The sequence below is a fragment of the Cyanistes caeruleus genome, chromosome 2 (assembly GCF_971803275.1).
Source record: "Cyanistes caeruleus chromosome 2, bCyaCae1.hap1.1, whole genome shotgun sequence".
NCBI classification, from domain to species: Eukaryota; Metazoa; Chordata; class Aves; order Passeriformes; family Paridae; genus Cyanistes; species Cyanistes caeruleus.
The window spans coordinates 30564647-30583762 of record NC_141702.1 but is presented as its reverse complement, the minus strand read 5'-3'; the positions used below and the strand labels follow the sequence as shown (position 1 = coordinate 30583762).

The 19116-nt window shown below is 36.0% G+C and overlaps 1 protein-coding gene across 39 annotated transcripts in view; it reads left to right on the top strand.

Annotated features, from left to right (window-relative positions):
- The window catches only part of SLC17A5 (solute carrier family 17 member 5), a 42739-nt gene that overhangs the window by 9350 nt on the left and 14273 nt on the right, over positions 1-19116 (top strand). For 13 of the 39 annotated variants that reach the window (XR_015282946.1, XR_015282951.1, XR_015282959.1 and 10 more), the window contains 6 exons: positions 731-849; positions 1791-1949; positions 4241-4373; positions 5824-5971; positions 10596-10686; positions 15119-15279. Coding sequence is in view for 25 of the 39 variants with exons in the window: in XM_086876299.1 (XP_086732425.1) it covers positions 731-849; positions 1791-1949; positions 4241-4373; positions 5824-5971; positions 10596-10686; positions 15119-15244 (776 nt within the window). In the remaining 14 variants the exon portion in view is untranslated. Of the gene's footprint in view, positions 1-730; positions 850-1790; positions 1950-4240; positions 4374-5823; positions 5972-7990; positions 9436-10595; positions 10687-12259; positions 13936-15118; positions 17732-19116 lie in introns of those variants that run through there. The other 26 variants (XM_086876295.1, XM_086876292.1, XM_086876277.1 and 23 more) reach the window with 6 other exon arrangements.

Genomic DNA, 19116 nt, shown 5'->3' with positions numbered 1-19116 from the left:
GAAACAAAATAATTTTTTTAACAGCATGTCTTAGCTAATGCTTTTTACAGGTCTGTATATGTGTCTGAGCTATTTCATATTCTGCATGGGAAGGGGGAAACAGAATATAAGACAAGAGTTACATTTTCCTTAAAAGAAATCTCCAATTTTTCACAAATCACACAGATTCAAACCAAAAAAACTGAACAAAATTAAATAAGTTACAATGTTACAGGTACATAAGGGTGCAGGTGCAGTTAAATCAGAGCAATTATTGAAAAGTTACCTTGTTTCAAATAACAATTCTGGGGTTGACTTAAGAAAGAAAAGGAGGAATAGTACGTCAATTAAGCTTAATAATGCATATTCTGTATATGTGCACAGAGTATTTTTTGTGATTAAACTTAATGTGAACTTTTTTTTTCCTGAGGTGGCTTGTCCATGTGACTGATAAAAATAGAATTATGTATGAGCGTGCAGCTTTCTTGCTGTATGAAGAACTACAAGTAGAGGGAAGAAGTGAGGAAAAAAATGAAAAATTCTGCATAGTCATCTTCATTCTTTATTATATCTAAATGTGCAGTGTTAAGCCACTTTGGGGAACTAGTGTTTGTATTTAGAAAGAAAAATAATATTCATTAAAATTATATTAGAGTATTAAGAAAATACTTCTGACTATATCATCTGAGAGTATTACTCAATAAAATTAGGGTTTTTTTAAATTTCTTTCTCTTCTATCTTTTCAAAATAGGTGCACTTGGTGTATTGTGGTGGTTCTTCTGGATGTTTTTGGTTAGTGATACACCAGAAACTCACAGGAGCATTTCACATGCTGAAAGAGAATATATACTGTCTTCCCTAAAAGATCAGGTACAGCACTTCAGTAGAGACCAACCTACTTAAGTCTGAACATGAACCACAAACATGGTCATTAATGTCAAACTTTCTTTATGGTTTGTTACATGTTATGTTATGCTTTGTTGTATGTTTATGTAAACATGTTTATGTTTAGAATAACATTCTTAACCTGAGATGGAGGCAGGATTTTTCAAACAAAAAAAAATTTTAAATAGTGCAGTTGTAAACTGAAAAACAATCAATAATCAAACAAAGCGTTTATAATAATGCCTTTTGTTACAGATGTTGTTGGGGTGCTTTATTTAAAAAGCTTTAAATTTAAAAAAAAAAAAAAGCTCAAATCTGTCATTTTATACTAGATCCAGACCTGTATAATGTCTTTAACATCTGCAATACAATATTTTACAGCATTTCTCTTTCTCAGTGCATCATCTAGAGTAAGAAACAGATTCTTATTCACAGAGATAATGCTAATTTAGTTCCTGAAGTCTTCGTAAGATTCATTCCTCTGACTAGGAGGATATGTATTTACAAACAGTGCAGCTGGCTGAGAGACCAAAATTAATACCTAGGATTAAGCAGGAAAGGTTCAGCTAAATCAACACCTGAGAGGTGACTAAATATTTAATTATTTATAATAAAAGCAGAAGGCATCAAATTTCAACAAGGAAAGGCATACTTTTTGAATTACAAAAAGTAGTAATTGGTTTACTTTGGAATAGTAAACATCAGAGCAGTAGCTCTATGCTTCAGTATACCTTCATTGAGAACTGAAGACAGTAATTAATTCATTGCTGATGACTTGCATCAATCAACTGAGACTAATTTTGTGCCTTTCAGAATGGATCATAAGCATAGATTTGGTTAGCATCAAAAACACTGTATTTAGTAAATGTTCATATCAACATAGTGATTTCCTTCTTTTTCTCTTCTCTTTGTCTCCTGCTTGCCAGCTTTCTACACAGAAATCTGTTCCCTGGAGACCTATGCTAGAGTCCCTTCCACTATGGGCTATTGTTGTGGCACACTTCTCCTACAACTGGACTTTCTATACACTTCTTACACTCTTGCCCACATACATGAAGGAGATCCTGCGATTTGATGCACAGGAGGTGAGATACATAAAAATACAGTCATTTTCTTCTGAATTAAAGAAACTAAATCACCTACTGTTTAGAATAAAGTGTTTAAGAACCTTGGAATGTGAATGTACAGCTGGGAAATTATAACCCCGCACAGTTAAGCAGATGCATCAAAAATGTTTCCTGCCTTATAATTTCAACTTTCTTGACTTACTTAACATCTACCTTAGTGCTAGATTTCAAGTTAAATTTTCTGTGTGAAGATGCATTGTACCCATGCATCTTTTTAACTGCTCTGCTTTAAAACAGTAACTATAAAAATATTTTCCCTGTTATATGGCTTCCATGATTATTTCAGATTTTACAAGTTTTATGGTTTCTGAAATAGTATCTACTTCTTTGCTACCTCATAAAGGAAAACATTTCTAGTTAAAAATAAAACTAAGAAAACCATTGGACAAGTGGCATTTTTGAAAGTATTTTAAGGATGGGGTCTGGGGGAGAAAGGGACTAGAGGGAAGCTTCTGATTGGATCACTTTCCAAATTGTCAATTTCTTTCCTCAGTGAGCAGCAGAGGTTAAATACCATTTCTTACTAGGGTAAGAAAAGTAGCTATGGAACAAAACCATAGTCTTAAGGTGCAGATATAGTGCTTTTCAAGGAAATTTTATAAAATTAAATTTTTTATCAGGGAATAATTAGGGGGTGGGGAAGATGGAATATTTTTATTTATAGCAATTACTTGACTGTACTGGTCTATCTTTAATGAAACGGTTTCGGTGATGGTATAGCTTACCTGGAGAAACTAGTATAGTTTATATTTTTAGCCAAGATAGAAAGGTGCTCAGAAATTGCAAGAAGTTTAACATAGTCTTTTCCTGGTTTAGCAAACAAAACTAGTTTAGAGCAATCTGTAGATGAATGCCATGCAAGAAAGAGGTGATGCCAGCAATATTGCGAGGAGCAGATGGGGAACCTCAGCACTAGAACAGAAGGTTGCATTAGGGCAAGCTGAAAAATAGCTGAAAAAAACTAACTGATGTTAGTGGTTGGACTCCTTATTATGCCTCTTCAGATATTTCCTGAAGAGGCATCAACATCTGTGAAAGTCATTTACTACCACAGCTCTCAGTTGTATGCATTTTGCAAAACACCATTGCATTAAATAGCAACAGGTTCTGCTGTGAAGTGGTTTATTTTATGTCTGGGTTATGTTTTTTTCTTTTTGGAGTGTCTTAGAATACTGACTGTTATGAACACCAAAAAAAACCCAAACTTGTGTAATAGTGCTGGACTAACTTTGCCACCACAGATTTAGATGGAAGTTGCATTACCTTTTAAAATATCATACAGTTGTTGCTGTTCAGTTTCCATTCTAAAATACAGAAATTAGTTACAAGTAATGCTGTGTCTTTGAATAGTGGTTCAAAATAAGTTTTTTGATTACTGAGACTGTCTCTATTTTTCAAAATTTTTCTTACTGTTTTTGAAAACTGAGCACTGAAATCCAACAGGTTAGAATAGATCGATGATAGATTCATAGAATGGACTCCAGGTGGGGATGTGTTTCTTATTTCATTTCAAATTCAAATTCCTAGGGAATCTTTCACTTCCTGACAAATATACATTTTATACTAGCGTATAAAGGTCATTTATACATATTTGTATATAAAGGTCATATATAAAGACATATTTCTATTCAAATACCCCTTTTTAGTCACAGAGAATGTCAAATTATAGCTCTGTTATCAGTAACTATCCATAATTTTTTGGAAAGGCTGTAAATGTAGGCAATTTTAGTCATAGCTTTTGTTTCCCATCATCAGAAAATCATGTGGAATCAGGCAGAAGTCTCTAAACAGCACATGTTTAAAGTAATGGGAATTGACAGGTGATTTCAGTATAAGTGATGTCAGATTCTGAATAACTCTGCTTTGGGATCATGGGATGTCCAGCCTAGAACTGATGAAAAGTCCTAGTTCTAGATTTTGTCTCTGTTTACAGCCAGCACCAGATGTTAGGAATAATGTAATGCAACAGTAGTACAAAACCGAGCGATTCTGTATAGTTTTTAAAATCCTGAATAATATTTTCAGCTCCCACTTATTTTAGTAACTCACTTGATATTGGTATCCTGAAAACTTCCACAATCCCGTTAATGCCTACAGGATACCTTCAGTTATAGTTTTCTTTTTCCTGAAGCTAGCTGCTGATCTAAACCTTTGAATTTTTGGTCTGGCAGCATTGGTAGTTATGGATTAAGTCATGATTGATTTGTCATTTTAGTGTTTTAACTGTCTTCTTTTGACCTCCTTAACAGAATGGATTTTTGTCTGCGCTGCCTTATTTTGGCTGCTGGTTATGTATAATTCTGTCTGGCCAAATTGCTGATTATTTACGGGAAAAACAGAACTTCTCTACTGTTTGTGTTCGCAAATGTTTTACCCTAATAGGTAGGTGCAAGTATCATCTCTTGGAACATGTAATCTTAGAATATATAATAATATCAGTTTGGGAAAAATTCAGGGCTTGGGAGAGTAGTCTGACATTCTGCTGTGAGATGAGGCAGCATTGTGCATGGCCTGAGAAGAGCAACTTTATTTGTACATTAATGTGTAAAGAACAGTCCTCTCTTTTTCCCGTGAGAGGTAGGCCTGCTGGATAAGAGAACAATAAGAGATTGTCAAAAGCTTTTTTTTAGGTCAAAATAATTGGTCTACAAGCAAACCAAACAAATAAATTGTCAGGTAAAGTCACCATAAAAGGGTGACTAAAACACTGTTACCAAAAAAGGTTTATCAAACTGACAGGGTTATTGTTCTGCATGAGCCTATTCTGTTGCTCAGTGATTTGTCTAAGACTAAAGTAACTGAACAGGAATACACTTGCAAAATTTATAGTTGCTACCACAGTAGAAAGACCAAACAGAATCCAAAATAATCCTGATTAATTGGGAAGACAGATGATCTGAAATCACCCATAGATCAGCCAGATCAGGTTTTTAGTGCACACAAATAAAAGGCTGTATTTAGGAAAGAGAAGTTGATTGCTGAATGAAGAGGGGACAGAAGAAATAAATTGAAGGGGAAAAAAAAAAAAAAAAGAGGACTTCATCAACAAAAGCATGTACTTGGAGCTGTTTGCAGAGGTCACGATGGGGTCATGTAAATGGTCTCTGGTACTGGGAAATGGTTACCAAAGTTAACTGCAGATAGTGAGCAGTGTGCATGAGCTCATGATGGCTGATAAGCTTTTTCCAGTGCCTGATGCAGCATCTCTGCACCTATCTTGGATTCACCCAGGGTTCACAGTGTCAGTGTAACATCAATTTATTTATAGCAATAAATGAAACTAATTTGTGAGGTAATTTTCAGAATTGATTTTTGTTAATTTTTTTATCTAATTTGTTTTTTGCCGCTAGAGTGGGATATTTCTGATCTAGTTTCTGTTTCCTAAGATAACAACAGTTTTTCAATCCACCTGCTCTTCCTTTTTAAAAGGACATATAGTAGTAGGACAAGGGGGAATGGCTTCAGACTGAAAGAGAATAGACTTGAATTAGATTATGGGAAGAAATGTATTAATGAGCGGGTGGCAAGGCACTGGCACAGGTTGCCTACAAGAAGCTGCAGCTGCCGCATCCTGGTTGGATGGGACTTTGACCAACCTGATCTAGGGGAAGGTGCCCCTGCCAGTGGCAGCGGGGCTGGAACTAGATGATCTTTAATGTCCCTTGCACCCAAACCATTTCTGATCCCGCACCGTCCCACTGTGACGCGCGCGGTGCAGTGCCGATTCTGTACGCCAGGGGGCGGTGGAAGTTGTATGGAAAACACTCCGCTTGGAGCCTCCAAGTGTTCTTCGTGTTAAACGTCCATTGATTCTCAGGTTTCTGTCTTAAAGGAATGATTGGACCTGCGGTGTTCTTAGTAGCAGCCGGATTCATAGGCTGCAACTACACGCTGGCTGTTGCATTTGTGACCATATCAACAACACTAGGAGGATTTTGTACATCAGGCTACAGCATCAACCATCTGGACATAGCACCTTCGTAAGTATTGCTGAAGCTGTTGTTCGTGCATGTGAAATGTTTATGACCCCCTTTTTTTCTTTTTGTGTTGTTGGGGTGCCTTGGAAATATAGCTGTGGAACATATGCTGTACAGACCTGGAGTGTAAACACTGACAATTACTTGGTTTTACAATATTAAGCACTGTATTTCCAAAAAGTGCAAGTTTGGCAGAGGATATGACATAAACAACAATTTAGAATCATTCCAGTTTTAATCCTGCAGTAATAGATTATATAATTCCTATAGTTACAGACTGTAATTATAGACTTGATAGACTTTTGTCACATGTTCTTAATAGGACAGTGTGTTTTGAACTGTACAATACAGTTAAGTTTTTCACTGTTTTCAACTTTTCCATTGGCGCTATCAACCTCTGGTATGAACATTACCATATTTAAGCACTGTGATATAGGCAAATTATTTGCATTTGGAAAACATTCTGTACACTGGAATCTAAATCTTGTTACAAGTAGTTGACTTTATTTGTCAGTAGGTGACAAAAGATATGTACAACGGCTCTTAAATGAATAATTTTCAAGAATAGAAAGTTGAGACTTCAGGCTGTAATTTATCCAGTCTGTTACAAATTCATAACTGTGCAGATTTGTCAATTTCACAAAGAGTGTGGATGTATGTATATTCTTCTAAAAGTGCACTGGTCAAGTGCTTTGCTTTGTCATTCATTTACCTATCTGTGGTAGCAGTTAGATGTGAACGTGGTCAATTGACTTTATGTCCAAAGAAAAGTGTATTTCTGTATTAATGTGTAAAATGAAAAGACTTTCTTCTTTCTTTAAAAGATTTTGAGAAGAAAAATATTTTGTAGAAATAATTACTATAAAAAAATTCTGATCATTTAGACAACTTATAGGAGACCTTGGGTCCCAACTGAAGACGGTGTTCAGGCTTTGGCAATTGAAATAGAATGGTGGTCACATCCACAATCATGGACAATTTTTGACTTAACAAATGGATATGAAATAATGGGAATCCAGTTAATCTTGGCAGGTGTGGTTAGGTAGTAAGCAAGAGGGGAGGTATCAGTGGCCTCCTATAAACAGCTTGTAATGCTGAATTGAATATGAAGGTAAAAAAAATAGTTTCTGTGGTGCACTTTGTTTTAAATCGCATATAACTACAAACTTAGAAAATGTACTTAAAGCAGTTCTTCTGCGGTGTTATGGGACCATTATACAACTTCTGTTTCAAGCTTAGTTTTGCAGAACCACAACAGGTAGTTTCCAAAATATGTATTAAATGGTACTTGTGAGCACAATTTAACCTGTCCATGGAATGTGACAGAACTGTGACAGGAAAAAGGAAATCATGCAACTGCACTGTCACTTACACACAAAAAGAACTTCTCTATGTAGGCAATGGCTGAGGTTTCACAAACTAGGATGTTGTATGCTAACAATAATATAACAATAATTGTCTTCTAATTTTAGATACTTCGTTTTGCATTTCAAATATGTTTATTTCAAGGGTCAATTTGTTTATAACAGTATTCAAAGTATTTTAGGTGTTGAAAAAAAGTCACAAGAAGAAAATGATGTTACACAGTGCCAATGCCTGTCAACTGGCATAGTCAGTCATGTCACATGAGCTGCTGCTGATCCCTCTGACCAAACCCCACTCTCTTCTTCCAGCCCTTGATAAAGTCCTGCTTTTTCCCTTTGCATTTGCACCAGACAAGTTCCTCTAGCTCTTCTTCCCTCTCAGACAGGCAGAAGCGAGCACAATGAGTGCAAGAGGGGTAAGTGTCTTGCTGTGATAGTTCAGGGACTTTGGCCCAGCATTGCCTCTAGAGGAGAGTGGCTGCATTTGTGGGAAGACTTTCCTTGGTGATGTGGTCAGGGTGAGTGCTATTTTATTGAAATCAGTGATTTTCTATTCAGCACATGCATGCTTTACTTCAGGGTAGATCTGTTCAAATGGGGACAGAGATGGAAAAAAACACATCCTTGTAACAAAGGTCATATTAAAAAATTTCTGCAGATACCGAAATGCAAAGGACATCTGAGATAAGAAGAAAAAGAAGACTGTCTTCCCCCTCTCCCACACCTAATTTTTTGCAACTTGTCTGAACTTTGTTGGATAAAATGATCGAGGCAAAAATGCACAATCTCAAGGAAACACTTGACATAATTGTAGAAATCTAAAAACCAGGTCTGCATAAAATTGTGAAGGAAACCTCAATAAAAAGTTTACTCAGAGCTCAATATTTATTTTTCATAATTTATTGAAAGACATCAGAAAAAAAATTATTCAGAGCAGTTTCAAAATGCACAAATGCCCATTTAAATTGGTTAAAAGTATTCTGCCAAGAATAACAAATGGCCCCTTTTTGCTACTAAAACTTGCATTATATCAAAGAAATAATTATTATATTAACAGGAAAAAAGTAAATTAAAATACTAATGCTTAATTAACAACAATATTTGCTATGTGCTTTTGGTTGCTAACATATATTTATTATGCCATTGGTGAATTGGATTGGGGAAGGGTTGAGGGAAGGAGGAGGCAAGATACTTCTTTTGAAGAATATGTATTATATTTTAGCTCTTTAAATCTACATTAGTACTCCTCTATTATTACAAATCTTAATATTGGTGTTACTGTGATCCCTGGTAATATTCATGTGGCTCTGTTGTACACTAAATACTTCACATAGGTATGTTTTTTTCACTCTTGATTTTACTGCTTGACTGGTCTGCAAGTTAATTTGGTATTTGGTTATCCTCACTATGCCATAAGGACATGACTAACAGCTCACTATTGGCTTTGCTCTGCAGACATGCCACTTTTTGCTTTCCCTTTTCATATGGGAGTTTTCACTGTGCTAGGGGAGTGTCATCACAGTTATCTGCATCAAACAGCGAGCACTATCAAGAATGCAACCTATGTCAGAAACACTGGGCATAAACAGAGGCATTTAGCCAGCAATTGGTTGCCAAAGATCTTTGTCGACCAGAGAAACTATTAAACTATGTTTAGTTTTAAAAGTGTCTGTTAGCAGTATTGTAGTGTTTAAACATGTTGAAGACAAAGTGCATTTGGTTCTACTTAAAGGCTTTAAACAGGGTTTTGTTTTATGTGCTTATTTTCCTAAGGGAAACTTTTACACTTTGACATTCAGCTTCATAAAGGCCTATTAATTCTAAACCACTTTTCAAGATAGGAGGACTGCATGCTAGGTTTATAAGAAATAAAGAGATTTTAACTAAAACATTGCCATGCTTTAAACTGATACGTAATGTAGAGTTTCAAGAAAAAAATCAACTAGTAGGCTAGATGATTGTTTCCCTTTCTCAGGAAAAAAACTACATGTTTTTCTAATATTGGAATAAATATTGCAATCTTTTGTAACAATGCTGTATGGTTGAATTCCCTGTTTTGGTAAATAAAATTTCAAAGCTATGCATTTCTCTTTAGAGATGAAATATGTTTCTGTTGTGTTAATGTTGGTGAGGACATAATTTTACTCTGAACAGCCAAAAATGATCACTGGGATATGATTCCTTTCTACTGTGGTAAAATGCAACTATTAGTATTTTGTATGATTCTTTGGCGAACAAGTCCACCTTGAAAATCTAAAACACAGGGATCTCTGCCCTGGTGGTTAGAAGGTCAAAGTTCTGTGGAACATTTGGCTCTTATTTCTCTTCGGTCTCTCTCACAAGTCTGCACTTGTGGTACAGTTTCAAACTTTCGGTATTGCAACATGCCTGTGAGAGAGATCTTGAATTGCTTGGAGATGAGGTGCTGAGACTCAGATATTAAGCAAGTTACCAGCTTTTCCCAGCAATTTTTTATGGCCGCTGGTGCATACACATACATTTGTGTGTGAGAGAGCAGCACGTTCATGGAACAGGAGGCCTCAGAATAGAGCTGCAGGAACAGCAACCAGCAAAACTGGTTTAGTCAGACCCATTTCCCATTGGCCTTGACCCACAGAAAGCTGAAAAGGACTGCTACAGCACTCTGAATGCCTATCTTTGGAATATACACTTTGTAATGTAAGTGGGAATATCTAGGCACACTGCTGATATTGCCTTCTTGGCAGACAAATTTTTAGCAATGAAACCTCAACCAGCTCTTACTGTTGGCAAACAGCACTTTGTCATACTCCTTGTTGTCTTTCTGCTTCAAGACATGCAATGTGTCTTTAACTGCTCCACTGGATCCATTCCAGATGGTTTGGTTATGGCTTAGCAAAGGGAATGTGAGCTTGGATTGTGGATCTTGATCAAAACCATAGGCAATTTCAATTAAATTCCATAACTAGCCTCTGAAAAATGGAGACATACAGAATAATTTAAGTAGAAAAGGATCTTAGAGATCATCATGCCAAGCATTAACCTAACACTGCCAAGTCTACAGCAGTGTTAACACAGCACTAAACTCTGTCCCTTAAAATATATGTGCCAAGCTGTCAGTAAATTGTTATTAGAGGAAAAGCAAGTCATTTGCACTGGATTATTTGTGGTTTAATTTCTCGTTTGATCAAGATGAAGCCTACGTGATCAGGTTAGGCAAAATTGTTTCCATGATTGATAAAGCCTTACAAGTTAATAAGCAGTGTTAATGACTTCTCTTGCAGGTATGCTGGAATTCTCCTTGGGATCACAAATTCTTTTGCTACTATCCCAGGAATGGTGGGGCCAGTTATTGCCAAAAACCTCACTCATAATGTGAGTCTGTTTATTATTTTTTTCAGTTGTTATATTTCCATCTCAGTTGAATAGAAATTCCTTCTTCTCAAGCCTGCAGTCCTTAAATGAAAAATGGTTTACACCTGTAAGTCATATTGTTCCACTGTGGTGAATTACTTAATTCCTAGCTCTTATTGTCCTGATTCTGGTCAGGAAAATAAGAGTAAAACCAAAGACTTTTGTAAGACTTGAAAATTTTACTGACTCACCCCTTATATTTTCTAGGAATAGAATGAATATATTTTTATCACAGTAGAACTCTGATAAAATGCCAGCTAGATGAGACATTTGTGGTATTGTTCTATGAAATTAGAACAAGTTCTTGCTTGTTTTTCTTTAAATTAGGCTCTCACATGAGGTGTTGAGTTCTAATGTCAGCATTTGGCAGATAAGTGAGAAACTAGATTCTAGTGTTAGATTTGATTATCAAGGTTGTATAGTGATTTGGATAGGAAAAGGGAAGAGGAGTTTTGATTACTGTTTTTGAGGAGTGTTTGATTACTGTTTTTTCAATGAACATGTGAATTATTCTAAAGTCTTTCAAGAAAGGGAGGTGGAAGGAGCAAGCTTAGTGATACACTTGAATTTTCTGGAGTTGGAGGTGATTCTAAGGATTTCTTACAAATCACACAATCACAGAATATTCTGAATTGGAAGGGACTCACAAGGACATTCAAGTCCAGCTCTTAAGTAAATGGCCCATATGAGGATCAAACTCATGACCTTGGTGTTATTATCACCATGCTGTAACTAAAAACAATCAGAAAATATTCATTAATACATGATTCCAATAAAATTCATTCTTCCAGATACCTTAACAAGTAGGTTGTTTTAGGGTATTTTCCTTTTCAGTTTAGTTTTTTCCCCTCCATACTAATGTACTCTTCAGGTACTCTGTTTTCTTAGTAAGATCATTTACAGGTTTGTTACAGCATCATCTGGAAGTTAAAAAAAAGCCTAAACCTTTAAGGCGGCTATAGATATTATTTCTTTATTTGAAAAGAAAAAATAATAAACCAAAAAGCAGATAAATCACAGTTCTTTACACATTTATTAAGGCCTTTCTTAAATACCAGAGTTTTGAGGATTACTCTTGAAATCTGAGTTAAGGTAGCTACCTTGTTTGGACCAAAAGGCTTGTGAATCTGGAATGTTCACATAAGTAGTCATTAGGAATATCTTACTGCACAGAGCAGGGCACTTCAGCTCTTAGGTCACCTGATCTGAAAGCCAAGGTAGAGTTTCCTTTACAGTAACATTCTCTGCATTTGTATCAGTGGTTCTGCATCTTGGGTGATAAACCGATCCAGATGGGTGATGCAGTTCTGATGAGACTTTCTGTGTAAGCTGTATTATAAAACTGAAGTTGATTATACTAATGATTTCATCCTTTATGTTTATAATGCTTTTATGTTGCTGTGAAATCATGCTGAATGGCATTTACATTTAAAGAGGCAAGGCATGTAGCATTGATTTTAAAATTACTTTTTCTTGAGTGTGAAGCTGCAAATTGACTGCATCTTTTTTTTTTTTTCTTTCCCCCATTTGACAGAATACTGTGGGAGAATGGCAGATGGTTTTCTATATTGCTGGCTCTATTAATCTATTTGGAGCAATTTTCTTTGCATTATTTGCAAGTGGAGAAGTTCAGGACTGGGCAGTCAGTGGATATCACTTGCATAGAAACTGAAGGAGATGTTGAAATACCAAAGCTGTGCCGAGTCCCGTTGCGTTTAGAACTATGTGACCAGAAAAGTGCCTTCCCTGCTGATGCCTAGGAGTCTTCAGAGCTATTCAGTTAAACTACTTTATCTCTGTATCTTTTGTACTGAAAATAATCTGACAGACTATGTGTGTTATTTCCTAACAAGAAACTACTTGGATTAACTATAGAAATTTCATGCTAGGACTTGATATCAGATATATGATCAGAGACATTTTAAATAAGTGTACTAGGCTCTAATACTTTCCAGTTTTTAATTAATATATTCTGAATTAGTGTTTAGGCAGATGTTCACTGATACTAAAATGAGAGGAAAAAGTAAAGTGATTATGCAGCACTGTAAGGAGGAATGACATGCAAAGAGTTGTATCCAAAATGTGTTTTGATTTCCATTATGAAACTGGTAGTTTTTGCTGTTTAAAAAATTGTAGAAGAGCTCTACCTTCAAACAATCTTTTACAGTGCTTTTATTTTGTCATTGTTTTAATGATGGCTAAAAAATGCATGTGATTTACTTCTATTTTATGCACAAGTTTTGAATATATAAACAGTCCCTGTTTCATGAATACAGCTTCACAACTAATACATAGCAACAAAGAAGTAAATGTACCATTGGAACTGAGAGAATAAACCACGTGTCCTCTGTGGTGCAGGTTTTTCAAATAGGCCTCATTTTTATTTCTCTCTGCAAAGAAGGAACAGTGCAGCTCAGTGGTTTAAATCTAGGCAGTGTACAAGAGGGAACTAGAAATAGAATATCTGCAAGATTACCTTAAAATACCTTTCAGTTTGGCAATTAATTTTTTTTTATCCCTTTAAATCAGTGCAATGGAATTCTTTCCTCTTGCATGTAGACATGTTTGTCAGCTTGTCAGTGTAAATGAAATAAGATAAGGCCAGTGCAGCAAATAATGAGGAAAATCAGTTCTCTAACAGCCTTGTTTGTTAGTCAGATAAAACTAGAGTATAAAAGACCTGGTGCAATAACCTGGTGCTGTTACTCTCCTATCAAGAGCATTCCTTGCACAACACACACTTAAATGCTACAGAGTAGGACTAAAAGTTATAAAAATAGTGGCCTTGTTAAGAACAAATGGCTGAATAATGTTAGAGCCACACAGCAAAGGAAAATTCCTGTGCCAAAGATTCCTGGATTGGAGCAATTAGGTAAAAAGGAAAAATCACTGGGCTCTGGGTTTTTCATTTACCACCAATCCAAAAGAAAAGCCCAGTACTAAAGCTGCTCCAGTGGAGCCTACCTTCCTTCATTTCTGGGAAATGGCATCTGCCTCTCCTTTTTAGCTTTAAGAGCCATTTTGTTTTGGCCTTCCTTGAAGTGTCATGTTCTCTGATGGTTGATTTAAACAGTGTTTAAATCTCTGTTTGTGTCCGCAGCATTTCCACAATAAACAATGTGTTTGATTAAATTAATACTTATTCAGTGGGAGTATGTTAAAACTATATTGTGTCTTCAGTGTTTCTACAATAAATGGATTGAATATTTATATGTGCATCTGTTGTTGAAAATCACTATCACCCTGAAGCTAGAAAAGCATTTTGAAAGTATGCTGAACAACAAGGTTGGTGACTGGATTAAGGAATGGTTAATGTTTTCTTGGAAAATTACCTTCCTCAGAAGTTTTTTGTCTGGCTTTACAGGTAAGTATTGTCTTCCACCTGACACTGTATTAAAGGTAATAGTTTCACTTTATGTAAAAAATTTGTACTCTTTCAGTATCTTTGGTTAAAAGGAGGGGGGAAAAAGGTTAAAAAAATAAAAGATTGAATATAATTTAAATTAATTTATGCCTTTGCTTTTCTGAAAGAGATTGTCATCAGGGCAACATATGGACAGGGTTGCAACTCCACCTGTTCTGAAGTTGGAAACTTCAGCTTCCTCTGCTTTTAGTCTTTTTCTTTCTATACTTTTAGTCTTTTTCCTTGAAAATTGTTCAGCTGAATATCAGTACTCAATGGAGTAGATGCAGTAGAAGTCTATGTAGACATTCTCTGTGCCAGTTCAATGAGTCTGAACTGGATTTAGTTAAAACTGAATTTTAGGCATATCAGCAGTTGAGCAGTCTAGAAAATTTTGGACCAGCATACTAGGTTTTCTTTTCCCTTCATCTAATGCACCATTATTAGTCATTTTGCATACTCTGTAACTTCTAAGTCAGCTTGGAATCCAGAACTGAAAAAATGCTATAGATCATTATATTATTTGTGGACAACAGGCTACACTAGCTGTATTAACTGAAGTTAATAAACAGCTATTTCTGACTTCATTTTTGAATTATATCAAAATATAGGGTGGGATTACTGATTCAGTGAGGCTTTTAACACTTAAGAAACAAGAATATTCCCAAAAGAAACCGTGTTATCTTCCTGTATCATGCTTGCAAAAAGGAAAATCTATTAGAAAAAGCTGTCAAAATATTTTCTGCTAATCACAATATTACTTTTATTGCTTTGCGACGCTGCTGTTTGCATGGTTCTCTCAGCCACTTTCATTTGTTCGAAGACATTTTTCATATTCTCTTTTTTCAGGGGTAACAAGGGGTTTGAGTACCTCTTGTCTCAGTTCACCTGTGTGACACAAGATCTTGAAAGAAATTGGCCATTTTTTTTGGGGTGACTTTTCCTGAAACAATCCCATAACTGTTATTTCTTCTTGTATTTCCTTAACAGGTTAGAAGTACCAGACTAAGAAGTGGTGCTCTCTGTTCCATGAAGAGCTCTCTAATTAGGATGTCCACCTGGAATGAGGGAAGTCAGTTCAAAAACAGATTTCACCTATTTCACAGCAGGAGTTGAACCACTGTTTTGGGAACATGTCTTAGTGTCATCAGGTATTTTTAAGTGCTTTCTCTTCAATGTCTACTTCTGATACAGCTCTGCTTAATTTTTTTTTTTTTTTTTAACATTTAGTGCAAATTTCTATCAATATTAGAAAGAGAGATGGAATAACTTCTCAGAATACCCTACAGCATGTGACATGGGTATTGCCTGAGATCTGAATCATGGTCTCTTACAGCCTTCCTCATGCTTTGCAAAAGATGAAATGCCACTAAGTAATAGGTGTGGTTTTCAGTTCAATATTCCTTTGTTCTAAGGTTACAAAGCATCAGTCAAGTACCTTACAGAAGTCCAAAGTATTTGACATCCAAAAATACAAGTTAACTTACATTGGTCTTTTGAATGCTAACCCAGTGAAGGTTTATATAACTCACCTAGTAAATAGGCACCTGTGCATGGTGCTTCCCCGCCTGCTTGTTCCTCTGCAACTGGTAACAGCTGCATTTGCTGTGTGAAAGGGTCATCTTAGTTGATTTCCCAGAAGCTGAATTGTTCCTGTGAGGTATCTTTTGCCTACCAATTTCTTCTTTTCTGCTGTGTAGGGAATGTTTGATTCCATGACAGATTAACTACACTTTGAGTTTAATGGGTTTTCAATATTATTAGCATTTGTCAGGAAGGAAGATCATGGGAGAGGACATTCCACAGATAATTGAAACACAATTTGTAAGGAAAGGTAGTATCTTCTGTTAGATTACCTAGAGCTTCAGAGAAAAAAGACTTGTTTTTAAACATGAAGCTTCCTCCTTCACATTTTGAGCTCATCCATCATAACTAAAACACTGCTACTGTGTTTTGTAAACTGTTGCAGTGAGTAGTATTTCAAGATGGTCTCCCATTTCTCCTGTGCACCTGTATCTACTCTTAATTTACACGACTGAAGATCAATTAAATCATATTAAATCAATCAAAGCAATTACCACTCAAACAGTTGTAGGCTGACCAAATCCTTTTCTGAGACCTGTCAGTAAAAATACTGTCTCCATTAATACAAAGGCACTGGCCTGAATTGTTACCCTGAGGAAGATATGTCTGCCTTGAAGCTAAGGTAAGGGTATAATGTGATATGAAGAAAAACTAACATATTTTGCTGTTTTCTGTGCCCATGGGGAGGAAATCACCACACTAGCACTAGCATATTCACCAACAGCAAAGAAGATAATCCTGAAGGTAATAAGAGGACCTCATGTGGCCTCCTATTTGGTCCTCTATTTTTTCTAAAATGCATTTGTTTAACTAATCAGAACCTCATAGAGCCAACTTAAAGTTTTGCTGATTTGCCTTCTTCATGTTTCACTCATGCTACAGCTACTAATATTTCTACAATTCTTTACCTAATTCACTATATGTTTATAGTGCTCAAATATAACTTAAGAAAGGGCTCATTTATTTACACTTTGTGATGTATATAGTGTGTTGCAGAAGTAATTCTTGCCGTGTTAAGTGCTAGAGTAAAACAATGAGTTCTATTTATTTGAATTTCTTGTCCTCCACCCAGCAGAGTTGTCTGTAGCCCCCAGGACCTGTTTTATGACAAGGTGTTAGTTGTTAACATTTTTTTGTGTTTCAAATAGCCAGAAAAGAACTGCAAGAAGACACCAGCAGTTATTTAAATCCCAGTTGTGTAACAAATGGCAGAGGCAGGGCAGCAAAGGCATGCCAGAGGATAAAATAACACAGCATTGAGACACTAGAGACCAAATTAAATCCCACTGCAACCTTCCTACTTCTCCTTCATAAAGCTGCCATAATAGTGGTTGGTCATTTTGAACTAAAACTGCATCTGTGTGATTCACATCCCTGACACAGAAACTATGTTTTTATTGTGTGTAAAACCATTGATCTGACTTAACACTTGGTAATTGCTAAGAAGCTCCAATACACATCTGGCCAGTGTAGTTCTTAAAGGAGTCATGACTCGATCCTGTGAAAATTGCATTTCTTTGATAAAAGTTACTTCCAAGTGAAAAAGTTACTTCCTTAGTGTCCTAAAAGAGTTGAATGTGTTATTTTTCCTTATCCTGTGTAAGCTCCAAAATTGGAATTGACTTTCATTTCTCAACAGTACACTTAATAAGATTGCATGTTGGTAGAGTTCAGGCCTGGCAAAGCTTGAGAACTCAACTAATGGAGTAATTAAAGAAGGTTCAGGAATTGGTGTACATTTTCAAGTGAATGCAGATTAACTTCAGAACAAGGGTAACTTTGCTCTTATTGCAACATAACCTGTACCAGTTACAACATACTTCAAGTGAAGGTGCCTTGGAGTTGCCCAAGGCATAACAATGGAAAGAAAGTGTGGCTTACTATAGCAAAACTCTGTTTGCCTTCCCCTTCCTTCAATGGCTATATTTCCTACAAAGTAGAGCTGAGTGAAAAGTGGTAAGAACCTTTGATAACATGTTCTTGGAATGAAATTTCATTAAAGAAATTTCTTTAAATCTTGTTTTGTAGTATACAGAAGTTTTCCTAATGCTGCTTCAGAGTGGGAAATGAATATATAATTTTTCTGGTCTTTCTTAAATTAAATTCCATTGTGCTTATTAAATAAGCTTAAGTCAGACATAGTGTTATGTTTTCTGATGGAAAACATGGTTCTGTTGATATTTCTCTACCTACCTCTTCTTCTGAAGTATTCTAACAGTAAATGACTAATCTTCTATTTCCAAATTATCTTACTAGATGAGAAGGGTCAATGTAGGAGCAGACAGTGGGTTTGTTTCGTTCTGATTGGGGAATAGGGGGAAATGTGAAGAAAAAAAACCCAACTATTTTTCTCCCACTCTTTTTTCCCTGACCATCTGGGATTCATGGAGAACAAGAATGCCTTCTGTATTTACAAGTTTAAACACTCTCTGCTCATAGCGGGGAAAGAAAAGAGTTTTTCATATGTTTGTTTGAGGGAGATTAAGCAAGAGTCCTGCTTGAAGGACTTTTTAAAATATCCATAACTAGATAACTGGTTCAGTTAAGTTGAACTATAAATTCAGTTGGAATGGCTATGGAAGGCTTAATTTCTTGTCTGGAATGTTGTTTAGTTAGTGCAGTCTGACTTTTTCTTTTGTATTTAGAGATGAGCATATTTTGGAATTTGCTTCCAATGCAGTTACTTACATTGATATTTTCTGCTATGAAAATAGCTTCTGCTTAAGCTTAGAAGCCCTTTTGTGGAGAGAATGGAAATAGAGATATTTGAATTGTTAATACGTAGTTGGTAGAATTGCTTAGCACATCTGCATGGTTTTGAAAGTAAACTGTCGAATACAAGATACATATAGTGGTAAAGAAGGTTCACATTGTGGAAGCATATTCACATAGGGATGGTGGTGTTAATTTAACACCTCTCTGTAGAGTTATGTTGATGCCAATGTACTTAAAGCAGGTATTGAGAGCTAAGCATCTGCTAAATTATTTTGCTGTAGTATGATCTAAAGCCAGATTTGCAAAGGAGATGGCAAGTGGCAAAGCTATGCTGTCATACATAAACTGGTAAAGTGCATGTTGCCAGCAACAGAATCCACAGCTCTCAGGCATATGTCTCAGGCATAACCTCTTCCTTTCATGGAAGACGTGGGCTTTAAATTCCTGCAGGTAGAAGGTGGAAATCAGCCTTGTTCCCTTTTCTGTCACAGATAGGGGAGGAGATGGATTCAAATAATCAACACTTATTCCTGTTCTGAAAGAAGAGGGGCAGCCCACATTTGTGAGCAGCCCACCTTGTCAGTCCTCTGATCCTCAAGCTCTGAGAACAAGGACTGATATTTGTGCAGCTGTGAAAGATTTAGAAAGAAAACAGGGGTACCAGGGAGCTGAATATCAAAGGCCTATGT